General features: G+C 39.5%; 1 protein-coding gene across 4 annotated transcripts in view; it reads right to left on the bottom strand.

The window, feature by feature from the left end:
* The window catches only part of LOC126481027 (titin), an 804028-nt gene that overhangs the window by 233863 nt on the left and 550626 nt on the right, over positions 1-19539 (bottom strand). For all 4 annotated transcript variants that reach the window (XM_050104491.1, XM_050104492.1, XM_050104490.1 and 1 more), the window contains one exon: positions 16589-16731. In XM_050104491.1, coding sequence (XP_049960448.1) covers positions 16589-16731 — 143 coding nt within the window. The remainder of the gene's footprint in view (positions 1-16588; positions 16732-19539) is intronic.

Here is a 19539-nt window from a genome sequence, read left to right as displayed (position 1 = left end):
CTGGCCTGTTGCCCCTTTGTAGCCTTAAGAGAAGCCTGATGAGTGGCAAATTTTGAGTAAAACCTACTCATTTCTCTCACTGCCATGTTAAAATTTGCTTCTTTTGTCAAAACACAGCACAGTTTATACAGTTTCACCTCACTAACATGTATGCAGATGCAGTGGCAAAAGAATTCTGAAAAAGTGAGGAAAAGTATGGTCAGTAGCTTATGAAAAAACATATTCTCAGTACAAAATAAATGTGTAATGTCTTCACTTATGTTGTTCGAGATCGTTAGCATTTCTCGTTTCACCAGCTATCGATGGCCCTTAAAAATTGCATTCTTTCATCAAAAAAGACTGAAATTAGTGGAATAACATGGTAGATACTGAAGTTTTGCATAATAACCATATGGCAAAATACTCTCCTCTTTTGTGTGCTATCATTTGCCAAAATCTCATTTCAGTATCTCAAACTGTCTACGAAATATGAGTAATGTTATGGATATTTCACTCTAGCTTTAATGGTGGCGTGGTGCCATCACAAATGAGTGTCGGATCAATTTTCTCGAGATTAGTGTCAGATAGAGCCCTCCACCTACATCTAAAGAAAAATTCAATAGGTTAGATAAATTTCTTAAACTGCAACATATTATCTAACACGCATCAAGCACAAAATCACTGTGACCTCTATTTTTAATCGCAAACTTTTACAAATTTTGCACAGTGTCTTATTTCCATATAAATATCACATTAACTATGACCATTAATGAAATGATGGGTACCTCATCATGAGCCTGACATATAAAGTTATAAGCAAAGCAAAAATGAATTTTTTGTACTGAATAGTTTCTGAAAATCACTTGAGAAAGGCTGCAGGGCCTGTGCCTTGATGCTGTAATCACCCAACGGCCACAATGTTTCAGACACTGTTGGTTTCCCCTTTCGAAGAAACAAATGAACTCACAGTACACCTTGTACAAAAACTGGTCACTGCGCATCAGCCACCATATGGTGCACAGGCTATATTTTGCAGATAGTATTCACATATATCACTTAATGTACCAGAAAAATTATGACATTCTACAACATACAGTTTAGGAGATATGAGATCATAAAAACTGAGGTGAACGAAAAACTTCCGCATCATGCAAGACGTTTTAATTTATTACTTCTTTACTGAGGAGATATGACATCACAGACACTAAGAGGAATCATGCAAGACATTGCAATTTATTACTTCTTTCTGCTACCTTTATTTGCGAACAGTATCCACATAAGTTGCTGAATGTATGTAGAAAAATCTATCACTGCACGACTCATAGTTCAGGAGATACGATGACATAATCATTAAGCTGTATGAAAACGAAACTGCAGGGTGAAGTTTGCTAGACATACAGGAGAAATGTGTGTACAAATACTTATGAAATGTGTTAAATACACATGAAATACACTACTGGCCATTAAAATTGCTACATCACGAAGATGACATGCTACAGACGCGAAATTTAACTGACAGGAAGAAGATACTGTGATATGCAAATGATTAGCTTTTCACAGCATTCACACAAGGTTGGCGGTGGTGGTGACACCTACAATGTGCTGACATGAGGAAAGTTTCCAACCAATTTCTCATACACAAACAACAGTTGACTGGCGTTGCCTGGTGAAACGTTGTTGTGATGCCTCGTGTAAGGAGGAGAAATGCGTACCATCACGTTCCCAACTTTTATAAAGGTCAGATTGTAGCCTATCAAGATTGTGGCCTATCGTATTGCAACATTGCTGCTCGTGTTGATCAAGATCCAATGACTGTTAGCAGAATATGGAATCGGTGAGTTGAGGAGGGTAATACTGAATGCTGTGCTGGATCCCAACCGCCTCGTATCACTAGTAGTCGAGATGACAGGAATCTTATCCGCATGGCTGTAACGGATCATGAAGCCACGTCTCGATCCCTGAGTCAACAGATGGAGACGTTTGCAGGACAACCTTCTGCACGAACAGTTCAACAACGTTTGCAGCAGTATGGACTATCAGCTTGGAAACCTTGACTGCAGTTACCCTTGATGCTGCATCACAGACAGGAGTGCCTGCGATGGTGTACTCAACGACGAACCTGCGTGCACGAATGGCAAAACGTCATTTTTTCGGATGAATCCAGGTTCTGTTTACAGCATCATGATGGTCGCATCCGTGTCTGACGACATCATGATGAACGCACATTGGAAGCATGTATTTGGTATCGACATACTGGAGTACCACCCGGTGTGATGGTATGGGGTGCAATTGGTTACACATCTCAGTTTCCTCTTGTTTGCATTGACAGCACTTTGAACAGTGGACGTTACATTTCAGATGTGTTACAGCCCATGGCTCTACCCTTCATTCGATCCCTGCGAAACCCTACATTTCAGCAGGATAATGCACGACCGCATGTTGCAGGTCCTGTACGGGCCTTTCTGGATACAGAAAATGTTCGACCGCTGCCCTGGCCAGCACATTTTCCAGATCTCTCACCAACTGAAAACATCTGGTCAATGGTGGGCGAGCAACTGGCTCATCACAATATGCCAGTCACTACTCTTGATGAACTGTGGTATCGTGTTGAAGCTGCGTGGGCAGCTGTACCTGTACACGCCATCCAAGCTCTGTTTGACTCAATTCCCAGGCATATCAAGGCCGTTATTATGGCCAGAGGTGGTTGGTCTGGGTACTGATTTCTCAGGATCTATGCACCCAAATTGCGTGAAAATGTAATCACATGTCAGTTCTAGTATAATATATTTGTCCAATGAATACCCGTTTATCATCTGCATTTCTTCTTGGTGTAGCAATTTTAATGGCCAGTAGTGTATGTTTGATTTACCTGTGAGAACAGCCATGGGTAAAAAGCTCATTCTAAACCCGTGGAACGATTTCAATCCAATTTGGTACAAATATTAGTTACATTCTGGAAAGAAGTACCATAGGGGTAACAAAACCATCACCCTCCTATTAGGATCAGTGTGGTAACGTGGAGAGAGAAGGAAGGATGGGGGGATGGATAGACGCCAAGGGGGAATGAGGAGACAGGCCCACATATAGGAGGGGGGGGGGGAGGAGGAGGAGGAGGAGGAGGAGGAGATGGACAGAGACAGGGAAGAGGGAAATGGACAGAGAGAAAGGCAAGAGAAGGGGAGGGGAGGAAATGTACGCAGAAAGGAAAGGGGAGGAGATGAACAGGGAGAGGGGGAGGAGGAGATGGATTTAGAGGGGGGAGGAGATGGATTTAGAGGGGGGGAGGAGATGGAGAGAGGGGGACACAGCAGATGGACAAGGGGGAGGGGGTTAGCAGATTGACAGAGAGAGGGAGGAGGAAGAAACAAACATAGATAGGGGCCAGAGAAGATGGACGGGGAGTGCAATGCCAGGTGCTCAGCTAGTTATAACATAGTAAGTGATTGGATTGTTTCATAATACATAATACCCACTGAAACCCTGAACAACTAGCTGGTTTTATAACAATTCAAAATTGCTCCATTTCAAAGATGAGCCTTTGCATTTCGAGGCCATCTTCCTTTGAGTGTATATTCCACTGAAGACATGATGACCCACACTGTCTAACACATTTCTACATACGGTATCAGTGACATAAGTGTCTTGACTTGGTACTGACTTACATCCCTTGTCTGGAAATACATCAGGGTTTTTCCTGTATCTTCTGGCTTAAATGTAATGTTTCCAACCCTGTCAAAAAATGAAAACTATAAATAGTTTCAATATTATAAACAAGAACTGCCCATTACCCCTTTCCTTATAAGTTCTATGTCACTCTTTTGGAACATGTACATAACATTAAATTACAAATATTAATAGTATTTAGACAAGCATTTCACCTGTACAACACATATGGAGTCTTCACACCAAATCTATTTGCCCACAGTTCAATTGAGAATGTACATAGCACTAAATGATTGCTGCTGGCCATAAACACATTGGCAAATTCATTAACAAGAGCTCTCACTTTGCAAGTTTTACAAGTATTCTCTTTGAATGTTCAGCATAGCCACAGTGTTGAGAATAAAGGAATCTACAAAAATCAGTTATTTACCACTGGATTTCAGAAGTCATTGAGGTTTTTAATTTTCAAATTCATTGTGACCACCGTATTGAACCTCTGACTGGATACCACGAAAATTTTTACATAGTCTCTTGCAAAACACATGATTTACCTCAAACATCCTAAAGATTCATTTTTTAAGGCTACACATAAATCTGGCTGTATTACTTCCACAAGCCCATTGTTACAGCGTTAATGTTCATGGAAACTATCACAGTATTGCTTCTCGAACAACAGAAAGTCTGGGTAGGAGCATATCAGTATTATGAAAATGACAGATTGCTGCTTACCATAAAGATGATACATTTGAGTTGAGCCAGGCACAACAAAAAGACTGTTAACATTTAGCTTTCAGCCGAGCCTTCTTCAAAACAGAAAAGAAAACATACATACATTCACACAAGTGAGCACACCTCATACAGGCATGACCACTAACTTTGGCTGTTCTGGCCAGAATGCAGTGGTGTCGCAATGTATGGAAGCAACAATCTGGAGTGAAGTGGGGAGGGGGAGGAATAGCACAGTACAAGTGGGGGGCAGAGGAGCCAGTGTTGCATGGTGGTGCATGTACAGGTTAGACGATAGCTGGACAAGGCTGGCAGGTGCAGTATCAGGAGGCTGCGGGGGAAGGTGGGGGAATGGAAAAGGAGAGGGACAGAGAAGGGGGAAAAGACTAGTGGATGAACTGGCAGAGGGCAGTGCATAATGAGGGTGAGCGGACACGATTTGGGTGGGGGTGCAGGGTGCACCCACTGGTTTTTTCCCCTTCTCTGTCCCTCTCCTTTTCCATTCTCCCTCCTTTTCCCACAGCCTCCCAATGCTGTGCCTGGCAGCCTTGTCCAGCTATCATATAGCTCCTGCACTCTCCACCACACGGGACTGACTCCTCTCGCCCGTTCCCTGCCCCACTCCGGATTGCTGCTCGTATATGACGCGACACCGTAGCATTCTGGTCAGAGTGACCAGAGTTAGCAGTCACGTGTACATGAGGTGTGTTTGCTTGTGCGAATGTATGTATGTTTCCTTTTCTTTACTGAAGAAGTCTCTGCCCAAAAGCTAAATGCATGACAGCCTTTTCAATGTGCCAGTCTGAAATTAGGACATACTTTCCATCTAACACAAATGTTCCTAATCATTTATCAAAGCTTTGAAGCAAATTCTTCCATTTCCTGCAACATTCACCATCAACATGAACCTCAACCAGTGCTTATAAAATGAGAACACTGAAAACCATTCACCGTGATGTGTTAAGACGATCTCCTGAACAGCATTCAGAAATTCACTGATAAATGCTTAACTGCTGGAAACACAGCCAGAAGTATGTCCATCACTTTTAAGCAGTTTCCTTTATCAGTATACAGACTGTATTCCTAATGTGTCTTTCTTCCCCAAAATTTAAGTACTTGAAAGACTCAGGTGATAGCTTGTCTCATTTGACAATTTGGTAAACCTTTTGATTTGTTTCCCTTTACTATATTCACTTTCAACTATTATTACCACTTATGCACACAGCATTATCATGTGTTAAAGCTCCAAATTTATCAGGTGTTTGCAGTCTTCTGGCAGAAACTACATATTTTGTTGAAAACTTTCGTTTAATAGCCATCAATGTGTGGTACAAAATATGATTAGTCATTTCCCTTCTGGCTGTGATTTTCCATATTATTTCCTGCATGGTAAACCTAAAACGTTCTGTTTGGATAGAGGTTGCTTTGTGTATTGTTCAAAACTTCCTTCTCATTTTTACTCATACATGCTGAGCTGTTCTCCATGCAACTAACACAGTCATTACTTAAGGCTGTAATGTTTCAATAATAATCTGACTTACTGACTGATAAATGTTATCTCATTCTTTCTGTATCAGGTTATTTGCTGCAGCTTGTCCTGCAGTTGAACCATCTTTCAGTAACTCCAGTTTTAAGATCCTAATTGTGGAAACTTCATTTACTTCTTTGACACTTCCATAAATTTCATTTACGTCTTTACTGTGCAAGTCACTTACAATGTAGGTTGAGTGTACTATCAGTTTTTTATTTTTATTTATTTATTTTTGCTCTAATGTGCTGTTCACAAATGGTGCCTCTGCCTAAACACAATTTGTTACGATTTTCTCATTGTGGTCATTCCAAGAGATGTATACGTGAAGAAGTTGCCTGATTATTCTTAGAACAGAGTTTCTCAGGATTTTAACAGTAAATCTTCCCATGATGCACAAAGCCTCTCTTGTAATGGTTGCCATTGGAACTTGAATCACTCTGTGATGCTATTGTGCTTACCAAACTAATCCATGACAAAACAGACAGCTCTTACACCTTTTCACTGTAGAATGCACATATTCAACAGTTGAATTGATATTTGTGAAAAATTCCTTGCAAGAGTGCTTTGGTTCATTTTCTTCTGAAGATGGCATTCTACTTTGAAGAGTGTGAACAGTTTTGCTGTAGTGTATTCATCTATAGCTTTAATAATTTCTCTGCACTTTCTTGATGCATAGAAGTTATGACTTGACTTCAATGATCACGTTTTCTTAAGAGGACTAACAACTATCTCTGTAGTTGACTGATTCAGGGTATTTAATTCTTCCTCTATTGATGCAAAATCTGCATCATCTGCACCATGGGAAGCTTCACCTTGTTAAGATACTATCATTGTTGTTATTCTGTCAAAACATTTAGAACACAAAATGTCGTCACTGGAAATGTCTTCACTTTGAAACAGTGTCTTCAAACGAGAACACTTACTCCTAACCTGAACAAAGTCTGTTTTTTGTTTGTCTTATATGTCACTCTTTTATGGATATGCAAATAGTCAGCACACTTCACTCTCCTGTGGCCCCAGTCAGAAGACATTTCAAACCGTCCTTTTCACAAAACACACTGCAAATGTGTCAACTGGCAAATTCCTCACGAAAACACAGAACTCATTGGAACGTCTCAGATTTCTTAGAAGCCTCTTCAGTAAACAAATTAGCACTGACAAACTGCAATACACAAACCTGCAATGAACAACCAAGACAAAGAAACTGACAAGACACTACAACAAATTGTAAGAAATATCTGCAACAATGTAAGTGAAAAGAAATAACTGCAACAAAGAAAGTGAAAAGAAATAACTGCAACAAAGACAATAGAAATAAACATTGCAACAAAGAAATTAGTAAGAAACAACTTCAGTGAAGACATATATTGCTCTTGAAAGTTAAAAAAAATAATGATTTTTTTAAAAATAAACCTTGTCCAACTTAAAAGTCAAAGCTCTCCTTTACAGAGAATATAGTACTACTAGGTACTAATCAACAGAAAAAAATCTAACTTTTCTGGATTGGCATTTCCGGCAAAAAAAAAATTTTCTGTAAATTATAAAAAATAATTCAGAAGGCAACAGAAAAAGAACTTTGACATATATGTCCAAATGGAAGATACCATTGAAATCATGAAGCAATTAACTTTAAAATAAAAAAACTCTAACAAAATATCTAGAAGTGTTACAGAGATACAGCATTTTAAAAAACTTTCCAAAATTCACATCTTCAAAATGGTGTTCACAGCGTCATCTTTGGAGGCCTGTATCTTGGGGATATAATTTATTTATTTACTTATTTTTGAGAAAAGAAAAAAATATGTGTTTCTTACTAACTCCTGAATTGCAACATATGCTAAATTCAATAACATCTGAGACTATGAAGGTAACCCCCTTGCCTGAAGGGATATGGATTATGCAGTAGTGAGTAGCCATTTATCCTAATTCATATCATTATTCCATCTCAGAGTGTCCATTGTTGGGTAAAACTATGTATACAGCCATTAGACTGGATAAAGATTGAATGATGAAAGTGTAATATCAACTCTTAACCTACTCAGAAAGAGGTACAAAACTGCTTCCTAATGTGTTGAGGACTGAAGCCATCGATCAGTTTACTCAGACCACAATAAGTGTTTCAAAATTTTTAGCATATTATAATAGGTGCTCCAAAACCATCAGCTATGCAAAATTCTATGTGGCAAATCAGTTCAGTTACCAATGCTGGTGGGTTCATTATTCCAGCCACACCAATAAATGCATGTTTGTTTTAGAGAGCAGGCTGGTCATGAGACAGATTAATGACCTGCCCCCACCCACACTCTCTGCCCCTCCTACCTCACCCAAGCAAAGTACAGAAAACACAGAGTGAGACATTCCCTTTAACCTTTAACTACATTGTCCAGACCACCACAGTTGTCATTTACCGTTCAAAGGGAAAATAGCTGCCATAGCAAAATGTCTTAATCTTTAATTTGTTTACATGACAAATTTTTATTTGCTCACGTATAAGTGACATGAAATAACTAGAAAGAGGATGCCATTTATCAAACAAATATTACTAGTTTTCTTTTACATTTTGCAAGTGTCAACTGTGTGTCAAGAGTGACATAGTATCTGCACAATTTCCTCGGAAAAACCATGAATTCTGACAAAGGAGCTGAGAAACTGCACTCGTAGAGCACTACAAATTTTGGTGAAGAACTTGAACAGATTTTTGATGTAGCATATATGACTATGATTAATATTGACAAAGAAAAATAGTTTTTAGTCAGTCAACAGTTCAAGAATAGGCCAGGGTTCATGCACGAAATCATTCATCAGCTGTCTGAGACAGGGAGAAAAGCTTCTGAGTGAGAAGTGGTAATCATGAAGAGGCAAAACCAAAGCAAATGTGTATTTATAATATAAAATAAACATAATAATGTAATGGGAAAGAATAAAAAAAAGAAAAACAAAAATTCAGTACCCATTTAATGCTGGTAATTTACACATATTTTTGGTCATTTAGCCTTCTATTGTTCAGAGTGCTTTTGTATTTTACTTATTTTATTCCAACCGCTTTTGCTAATGACATCAAGCTGAAGGCAGTTTGATTCAGAATTGCTCAATTTTGAGGAAGATCCATGACCATCAACAGATAACACAGTGTCAGAAGTGAAGTTTCATTGCTAGAAGTAAAACAGAAAAAGAGAATACAAATAGTAATGACTCCTAAGCCTACTGCTACATTTTTAAATGAAACATCAGTGATAGGGAAGTGGTACTCATTTCAGCAGCTACGAGGGTCGGTCAAAAAGTAATGCCTCCCATTTTTTTTCTACTTAAAGAAATTAAGTTAAGTGAAAAATTTGAATTTGGCGCCATTCCTCAAACCTTCTTCTGCAATCCACTGCAGTAGTAACTTTCTGTGTCAACAGATGGCAGCACAGCAGAAGTTTGTAAGATGGCCGACATCGATGTTCGTTTGAGACAGCGTTGTGTGATTGAATTCTTGAATGCAGAAGGTGAAACGCCCATACACATTCATGAAAGACTGAAGAAGGTGTATGGTGTTGTGACAGTGGATGTCAGCACTGTTAGACGATGGGTTCGTCGTTGTAAGGAAGCTGAAGGGCAAACACCGTTGACTGACGAAAAGCGGAGCGGCAGGCCGGTGAGTGCAGTGACTCCACACAACATTCAGCAAGTTGATGACATCATTCGTGGTGACCGTCGGGTGACTGCAGATGAAGTGTGTCGCATTATTTCTCTTAGTAAAGGCAGTGTGATCACGATTATTAAACAATTGGGGTACTCAAAAGTTTGTGCACGGTGGGTTCCAAGAATGTTAACCGATCAGAATAAAGAGGCAAGGAAAACAATAGCCTCCCAACACTTGCAGCGCTTCCGTTTGGAGGGAGATGAGTTTCTGAAAAAAATTGTGACCGGGGACGAAACATGGGTGCATTTTTTTGAACCCGAATCAAAGAGGCAGTCAATGGAGTGGCGTCACACAAGCTCGCCGAGGAAGAAAAAATTCAAAACTGTGCGATCGGCAGGGAAAGTTATGGCAACAGTTTTCTGGGATACAGAGGGTGTGATTCTGGTTGATTTTTTGGAGCAGGGATGCACAATAAATTCTGTTCAATACGTCACAACCCTCAACAAACTTAAAGCACGTCTTCAGCGAGTTCGCCCAACAAAATCAATGGCAGATGTTCTTCTTTTGCATGACAATGCAAGACCACACACCAGTCGTCACACCTCTGACGAGATTGTCAAAATTGGATGGGAAGTTTTGCCTCATCCCCCATACAGCCCTGACCTGGCACCATCAGACTTCCATCTGTTCGGGCCACTAAAAGAAGCTCATCGTGGGATTCATTTTGAAGATGAGGAGGCCGTCAAAACATCCATGCGTCAATGGCTTAGGAAGCAGAGCTGTGATTTTTACCGTGCTGGGATACATGCCCTTGTTCAAAGATGGACCAAAACTGTAGAGATGGGCGGAGATTACATTGAAAAATGACAAAATGATCCTCAATGTTGTGGTTTTCAACCTATGTAATTGCATTTAAATTTCCTGACAATTAAACGTAGAAAAAAAAATAGGAGGCATTACTTTTTGACTGACCCTCGTAGTACTAAATGGCTAGCCTCAAACTGTAGGGGTGGGGGGCACATCTTGCCCTTTTCCTATTGTGTCCAAATTTCACGTAACTCATTTTTTCGTACAATAGAAGCAAACTGCATGCAATGTATCATACAAATTCATACTATAAAAAATACGGTTCTTCCTAGCATAGACCACTGAAATAAGATACCCTCACAGAAGATGCTGTGGCCTAGGCTGGTTCCTACAGCTTACCTGCCAATCACACAACAGTCTACCACAGGTTGCCTCCCTCCCAAGGCACCTGCAACTCAACCGCAACACATCACGCCTGCAGCAGCCGTTACGGTACCTGGTGGTGCTACATTTCCAGTTACAATGCTGCTGTCAATGGTACTAGCTCACCTCTGCAAGTCACATAACTACCATAGCAGAATACTGTAAACAATCTTTCACAAAACCCAAAAATTTCTGGACACATGTGAAGGCTGTTAGTAGCACCAAAGTTAGTGTCTAGTCAAACATGAATGAGAAAGGAACTGAAATTGAGTGTACCAAAGCTAAAGCTGAAATTCTAAACTTGTTTTTCAAATGTTATGAAGGAAAATCCTCAGAACACTGAAAAGATGAGTGAAATAAGTGCAACTGTCAGCGGTGTTGAGAGACAACTGAAACTGTTAAAACTGAACAAAGCTCCAGTGCCCTGATGTAATCCCTGTCAATATTTTATACTGAATTTGAGGCTGAGTTAACCACTCTTCTAACTATAACCAATCATAGATTCCTCAAAGAAAAAACCATGCTTAGAAGTTGGAAGAAAGTGTAGGTCAATGCTGTTTACAAGAAGAGCAGGAGAAGTGATCCACAAACTGCCATTGGATACCCTTAATATAAATTTGTGGTAGACTCTTAGAATGTATTCTGAGCTCAAACATAATGATACCTCTCAAACAGATGACCTCCTCCATGCCAGTCAGTATGGATGTCAGAAACCTCTATCATGCGAAAAGCAACTCACATCTCTCTTGCATGACATACTGAAAGCTTTGGATCAAATAAGGCAGGCAGATGCAGTATTTGTTCATTTCCAAAAATCATTTGACTCAGTACTACATCTGTGATTATTGTCAAAAGTATGAATATATGAGGTATCAAGTCAAATTTGTGACTGGATTGAGGACTTTTGGGTAGAGAAGACATAGAATGTTATCTAGGATGGCAAGTCATTCTCAGATGTTGAAGTTATTTCAATGAGTAACAGTTGGAAAAATTCATAGAGGATTAAATGGACATTTGAACAAGGGGTATTAAGTTTAGATTTTATTGTATGTATGACAAAATGGTATTATTATTTTTATGCTGTCTGTTAACATCAAAATTTTACCACAATCTAATGTGTCTCCTGTACCTGAATCAAATGATTTAGACAATGTACATTATGAGACAAATAAACCACAATTCACAATTGGCCAACTCATACAAATACCTAGGTGTAACATTTTGAAGGGATATGAAATGGAATGCTCACACAGGGTCAGCCATGGGTAAAGTAGGTGACAGATTTCAGTTTACTGGCACAATACTGGGGAAATGCAATCACTCTACAAAAGGGATTGCTTAGAAATCACTCACGTGGCCCATTCTAGACTGTTGCTCATGTGTATTGGACCCATTCCAAAAAGGATCAACAGGGGTATTGAACATGTTCAGAGAAGGGCAGCATGAACTGTCACAAGTTTGTTTGATCTATGCAATAGGGTCACAGAGGTGCTGAAGAATGTGAATGTGCAAACTCTTTAAGTTACTAAACTATCCTGAGAAAGCCTACTTACAAAGTTTCAAGAACTACCTATAATGGTGACTTTATGAATATACTACAACTCAGCATAACGAATTGTTCATTAAATTTTGGGCATGCAGCCTCGCAAATAAAATTTCTTCCACTGATATTTTGGCCATGTATTGTCCGACCATCCTCAGAGTAAGTTGCAAGACTGACGACAAGGTGCCAAGTGTGGCCTTATATGCTCCACCATCGCGGTATGCACCTGTGGGTCACAGACGCTGGTCAGCAGCAAAGAGATACGCTAACACACGTGTCACCTGTGGTGAAGGCGTACAGACATTCGATTCACTTATCGATGTATGTTCAGCGGCAATGACACCATTACAACTTCTCTGCAGTTTAATTATCGCAAGGGCCGGCTTCCATGCTTTGTCCAAATTAAAACCGTTATCTCTGTTTATTAAATTACTAGCTAATCTAATTTCTATGGCTTCCTTGAAGGCAGAATCCTGAAAGGAAGAGGTGGATGTTAGAATCTTCACATCACTGTAGTTCATGGAATACCCTGTATCAATATAATGTTTGGCCACAGCTGACTTGTCTGGCACTGATAAGCATGTGTATCTTCGATGTTCCACACACCTCTCATGAACGGTGCATGTTGTTTGACCTATGACTTCTCACAATTTCCGCAAGGAAGCTGATACACACCTAACTTAAGAAGCAATAAATTGTCCTTTACACAGCTGAGTAAAGTTGCAATCTTCGTGGGAGGCCGGAGGATCAGTGAAAATGCTATTTCTTGAGAGTATGGCCTACCTTCAAGGAAAGAGCACTCACATAGGGCAAAAACGCACTTGATCTGAAGGAATTACTATCTTCTTTCCCATCCCATACCTACATTCTAGGCTTTACACTGAATGCTCTATGAATTTGTTGTGGAGAAAACCAATTCACTTTAAAAATGCTCTTGAGGTATATGAGCTCTTCTTGCGAATTATCTTCATCAGATATAAAGTGCACCCTATGCACTAAGATCTTAGGACAGTAGTCTGTGAAGGATGATGGCAGCTGCTGAAATGTAAATATAGATTTTTATACATGCCATACATTGTAAACCTAAACATACAAATCTATATCTACATGCCTGTAGCTGCCATCACCTTCACAGACCATAGGTGTCCTTAAGACCTTAGTGCACAGGATGCACTGTATATCCAATAAAGATAATTTGCAATAAGAGTTCACATACCTCAAGAGCATTTTTAAAGTGAATGGATTTTCTCTGCAACAAATTCATAGAGCATTCAATGTAAAACATAGAATGTAGGTACGAGGTGGAATCCAAAATTTTCGGGACTGGTGCTGCTATCTGGAAAGTAGGAGTAGTAGAGCTTTGCACCGCTAGGTGGCAAGAGCTGCATATCTGATGAGTCAGTGCACGAAGTGTGATTCAGCTGGGAGGACGAGTTGTGGGTCCACAGTGATTTCCGTAATACTCTGTGTTTGGTGTGTGGTGATTTTAAGATGGATCCGCGATCTCAGAAAAAGTGCTAAGGAGACACTTGGAATGATTCAACAAGTGTTTGGGGGACAGAGCATGAGCTGTATGCATGTGTTTGAATGGCATGCTCAGTTCAGGGCTGGCTGTACAGACGTTGAAGATGATGCTCACACTGGAAAGCCCATCGGCCGCACAATGCCAGACATTGTCGCCAAACTTCAACAATTGGTTTCTGCGGATCAACATCGAACCATTCAAGACCTAGCGGATGAAGTGGGCATTGGTTATGGGGTATGTCAACGAATGTTGACTGATAAATTGGGCACACATCATGTTGCCGCAAAATTTGTGCCAAGGATCTTGACTGCTGATCCGGAGGCACAGCTTGTTGAAGTGTGCACGGACCTTCATCAGACCACATCTGATGATCCAACCTCCTTCTCACCAGTTATCACCGGCGACGAGAGCTGGATTTATGGTTATGACCCACAGACAAAGCAACAACTGTCCCAGTGGAAGAGCCTGGGCTCCCCAAGACCCAAAAAAGCGAGACAGGTGAAGAGCAAAGTGAAGAGTATGATCATCATTTTCTTTGATACCAAGGGAATTGTGCACAAAGAATTCATCCCATCCAACCAAACAGTGAATTCCGCATACTACTATGACGTTTTGCATGGCTCCGTGAAAACATGCAGTGACAATGTCCCGAACTTTGCCGTCAAGGGAACTGGCTGCTGCATAATGACAACGCGCCCTATCACACGTCCTTGCTCACCATGACCTTTTTGGCAAAAAACAACATGGCGGTTGTACCCCACCCACTGTACTCACCAGATCTGGCACCTTGTGACTTCGCGCTATTCCCAAAACTGAAATTCAAGTTGAAAGGCCATCGGTTTGACACTCTAGAGAGGATTCAAGAAGCATTGCTGGCAGTGATAAACACCCTCAAAGAACAGGATTTCCAGAAAACGTTTGGCCAGTGGCAGAAGCACTGGAACCAGTGTGTACATGCTGATGGGAACTACTTCGAGGGTGATGGTGACCATTAGTTCAAAGGTAAAGTTTTCAACAGATGGCAGCACCAGTCCCAAACATTTTGGATAGCAAAGAAGAAGGTAGTAATTCCCTCAGATCAAGTGCATTTTTGCCCTATGTGGTTGCCTTTCCTTGAAGATAAGCTGTATTTTTGAGAAACACTGTGTTAAGGTGATCTTCTGGCCTCCCACGAAGATTGCAACTTTACTCAGCTCTGCAAAGGACAATTTATTGCTTTGTAAGTTGTGTATGTATCAGATTCCTTGCAGTAATTGTGAGAAGTCATACATAGATCAAACAAATGCACAGTTCATGAGAGATGTGTGGAACATCAAAGATACACAAGCTTATCACTGCCAAACAAGTCAGCTGTGACCGAACATTGCACTGATACAGGGCATTCCATGAACTACAGTGATGTGAAGATTATAATGTCCATCTCTTCCTTTCGGGATTCTGTCTTCAAGGAAGCTTTACAGAGTAGCTTAGCTAATAATTTGATAAATAGAGATAATGGTTTTAATTTGGACAAAGCATGGAATCTGGCTCTTGGAATAATTAAACTGCAGAGAAGTTGTCATAGTGTCATCACCGCCGAACATACATTAATGTGTGTACACCTTCACCAAAGGTGGCACGTGTGTAAGCGTATCTCTTTGCTACTGACCAGCATCTGTGACTCGCAGGTGCATACCGCCATGTTGGAGCATATATGGCTACACTTGGCACTTTGTCGTCAGTCTTGCAACTTACTCTGAGGATGGTCAGATGATACACGGCCGAAATATCAGTGGAAGAAATTTTATTTGCACGGCTGAATGCCCAAAATTTAATTGACTTTACTACAATCCCTGTGTATCATTCTTATATGGCTGTTACGAAAAGGTTACATTAATTAAAACATGCAGAGGGGCATTTAAACAATCTTTCTTCCTGTGCTTCATACATGAATGTGTGACAATCAGGGAATTGTAAAAACCAAGGTGGGATAAAGTTTATGTAGGCAAAAACCTTTTACATAAAATATTACTAATTTGTTTAATTTTTGATGGAGGTATTTTCAGACAAATCTTTCTCAGGTGTAACCGCCAGAAACAAATAGAATAAAACAGTTACTAGAAAGTCACTTAATAACTAGTTTGTTCTACTTTAAATGTGTTACCATATACTGCACCTCCAAGACGTAAGTATTAACAGCAAATTAACACTTAATTTTTGATATAAAAAACAAACATACATCTTTTGATGATAAAATATGATGTTTTGTAGGCTCCTGTTACAACCTCCTTTTACACCAAGTATTAGGATTCCTTTACAAACTAAAGTATAATATTGCCAAAGAAATTTTGAGAAATAATGGAATTCTAGAGGTTCAACAGTAATGAGAATTGTTTTAAAAGATATACAAACGCAAGAATGTAGGGGTGGTCATCAAAATGCAGACAGTTGTAAATGAGAGCATTATTTGTTATTATCTACAAACTAATAGTAAACTTGATATTATTCGTCAACTATACCTCAATATTCAAACAATAACAGAATTTGGAAATGCTCTGATGGACTGGATGAAGAATGCTTCGTGATCTACTTAAAATGGACTGACAAGCAGCTGAAAGTGTGCATACAAACATGTATACATACTGCTGCTGCTGCTGGCCTATAAGCATTTATCACTCTACAACAGCAGGATGACAGTACGACACTTCAACACTACATAGTTAGCAACATGACCTTATATTTAGCATACAAAAAATTGCACCACCGTGTTTTTAAATTATTTTTTACCTCTCTTTGTTTTTCTCTCTGTTCTTCTGCAGCTTTGAGATTCCTTGCAAGTGTATTAAGTTCTTCACTGATGACAGTGAATGAGTCTAACATTTCTTTGTTCTCACTGAGTACAAGAGAGACCTGCTTTGAACGTTCTTCACCTGCAAATGAATGAGGATATTAAATAGTTATTTATCTGAAGGTATGCTGTTTCTTTAAACCAAAAGTTGAAGTATGTGGTATAGCACTAAAATCAGATGTAATAATCAAGTTGAGTTTTCTGAAAGCAGACTATAGAACAGTGCTTCTCAACCTGGGGGTATTTCCCCACTGAGGAGTAAAATGAAATTTTCTGAGGGATGTTCAATAAGCTTTCGGTCACCAAACTCAACTGCTTTTAGAACTCAGTATCACTAATTTGTAAGGGGAATGCTGATTACATATGTTACCAATATTTTTTTCAAATACTGGCCTCAATGCATGACACATCATCCTCACATAGTCCACCCATGTCCATACATTCTTTGTACTTTGCAGTACCAGGCATCCATGTCAGTAAAACTGAGGACATACATCACATATAATTAAATACCTCATGAAAATGACTTCTACAAATTGTATGTAGTTCCCGCAATAGACCAGAAATTGCTTCATTATTCCCCTGGCAACAGATATATGAAATGATTCACAGCACAACACTACAGCAGCTATATAATGGCTACTACAATGTTGTAGAGCCTACACAGATTATTATTATTATTAATTTCAGTGATGAGATAAAATGCATTAGTAACCTGCTGTCTTCCAATTTCTGTCAGTTCAGAAGCAAGGAGTCCATCAATCAAGTCGCCTATAGTGCATTTAAAATTAGTTGCGACTTTTGACAGTTTATTGTGGAACAAGTGGAGGGAAGCGTAACTGCCAGCATGTGCTACGCGCATCAGCAGGTGACCACAGTATAATGGCAGGCTCACTTGGCAAGTTGGCTGCATGCTATGACCTTTCTCAAACACTTTTTAAAGAACCCAATCAGTAACAAACTCTTATTCTCGCACATCTTAAAGTTTAATAACAGCTTCATGATGAAAAGCCTATGGTTTCATTAATGGCCACAGTTATTGTGATATTTCATTAGTAGGTAACCACTGCTAGAATTTCTTAGTTTGAAGTGAAAAGTAGGTGTCACTATGAATTTGTGTTTGGTGCGTGTTAGGTTACACATTGCTGTGTATTAAATGAAGATAATATATTGAATCATTCTTTAAACATGGAGCAATATCATTGTCGATTTCCAATCTCGAGAAAATGGAATGTATGTAAAGTGCTCCGTCACAAACTCATGATCACTGGAAAAAAAATTTGTGAAATATTCATAAATTCCTCTTGTATCTCATAAATGGTGTAAGATATTGAAACAAGATTTGGGCAAATGTTAGCACACAAAGACAAAAGTGTCCTACCATATGATTAATATGCGAAACTTTCAGATCTACTGCGCTATTCTAGCTACTACAGATTATTTTAATGAAATAATGTAATTATTGAGGACAACTGATAGCTGGTGAAATGAGAACTGCTGTGGGTTTTGCAACAATATAAATGAAGAAGTTACACGTTTATTTTTGTGCTGAGAATGGGCCATTTCATAAACTATTGACCTGACTTACACTCAGTTGTTAGTTTAATAATACTCTATTCAAGGATTCTGTCATAATTTCAACTGCATTAGAATATTAGTGAGATGAATTTTTTAAACTCTGCTGTGTTTTGATAAAAGAAGCAGATTTTAACATGGCAACAACAGAAGCTACGTATTCCTCGAAACTCATCACAGTCCTTCATGAATCAGTGTCTTCTCTTGTTGTGTAAAATTTGCAGTGGGTTCTTTTGTCAGCATTCCTACCTCAGTGAGCCTAGGCTTCCTGCTGTTTTTTGCCACATTGCTTTTCACCTAGGCCAATATATTCTCTGTCGGATTTTAATGAGCATGATACAGACGAAGCGTGATTAAACAATGCTCTTTACCGTTAGTCTGTTCATAGACCTGGTAGTGTGAAATTTAGTCTTATACGAGGGCTATCCACAAAGTACATTACGTTTTGGAATTGAAAATAAATGAAGTATTGGAAAAAAATTTTATTATATACAGATGAAAGCCACGCTTAAATACTACTTTTCTACATAGTTGCCATTTAAATTAAGGCACTTATCGTAGCGATGGACGAGCTTGGAAATTCCTTCATCGTAAAATTCGGCCGCCTGCGCCTTCAAGCACGTGGTTACCTCTTCTTGAAGCTGTGCGTCGTCATCAAAACGCTGCATAGCCAACCACTTCTTCATTGCTGGGAATAAGTGGAAATCGCTCGGTGCCAGGTCGGGACTGTATGGCGGATGGGGAAACAACTCCCACTTAAAAGGTTCGAGAACTTCACGAGTGGCATTTGCCGTGTGGGCCCGGGCGTTGTCGTGAATCAGCAAGATCTCTGAGCCCAACTTTCCCCTGCGCTTGTTTTGTATTGCTCTTCTGAGGTTGTGCAGAGTTTGGCAATACCTTTGAGAGTTTATTGTAGTGCCTCTTTACAGGAAATCCACAAAAATCACACCTTTTCTGTCCCAAAAGACATTCATTACGTGATTGAAGGCGCAGGCGGCCAAATTTTACGACGAAGGAATTTCCAAGCTCGTCCATCGCTACGATAAGTGCCTTAATTTAAATGGCAACTATGTAGAAAAGCAGTACTTAAGTGTGGCTTTCATCTGTATATAATATAAAAAAATTTCCAATACTTTAATTATTTTTAATTCCAAAACGTAATGTACTTTGTGGATAGCCCTCGTACAATAATACAAGTTCCATAACTTCACCTTATACAAGCTAGGTTCAACTTTATCTCGTGGAACATTTCTTTGTGCCCAGAGCAAAATATCAATTTTCCTCCACTGCATGGTTGGAGCTTTGTACATCACAT

Source organism: Schistocerca serialis, chromosome 5, assembly GCF_023864345.2.
Source record: "Schistocerca serialis cubense isolate TAMUIC-IGC-003099 chromosome 5, iqSchSeri2.2, whole genome shotgun sequence".
Classification (NCBI taxonomy): Eukaryota; Metazoa; Arthropoda; class Insecta; order Orthoptera; family Acrididae; genus Schistocerca; species Schistocerca serialis.
Note: the sequence above shows the minus strand (reverse complement) of the source record. Positions and strands in the feature narration are given on the sequence as shown.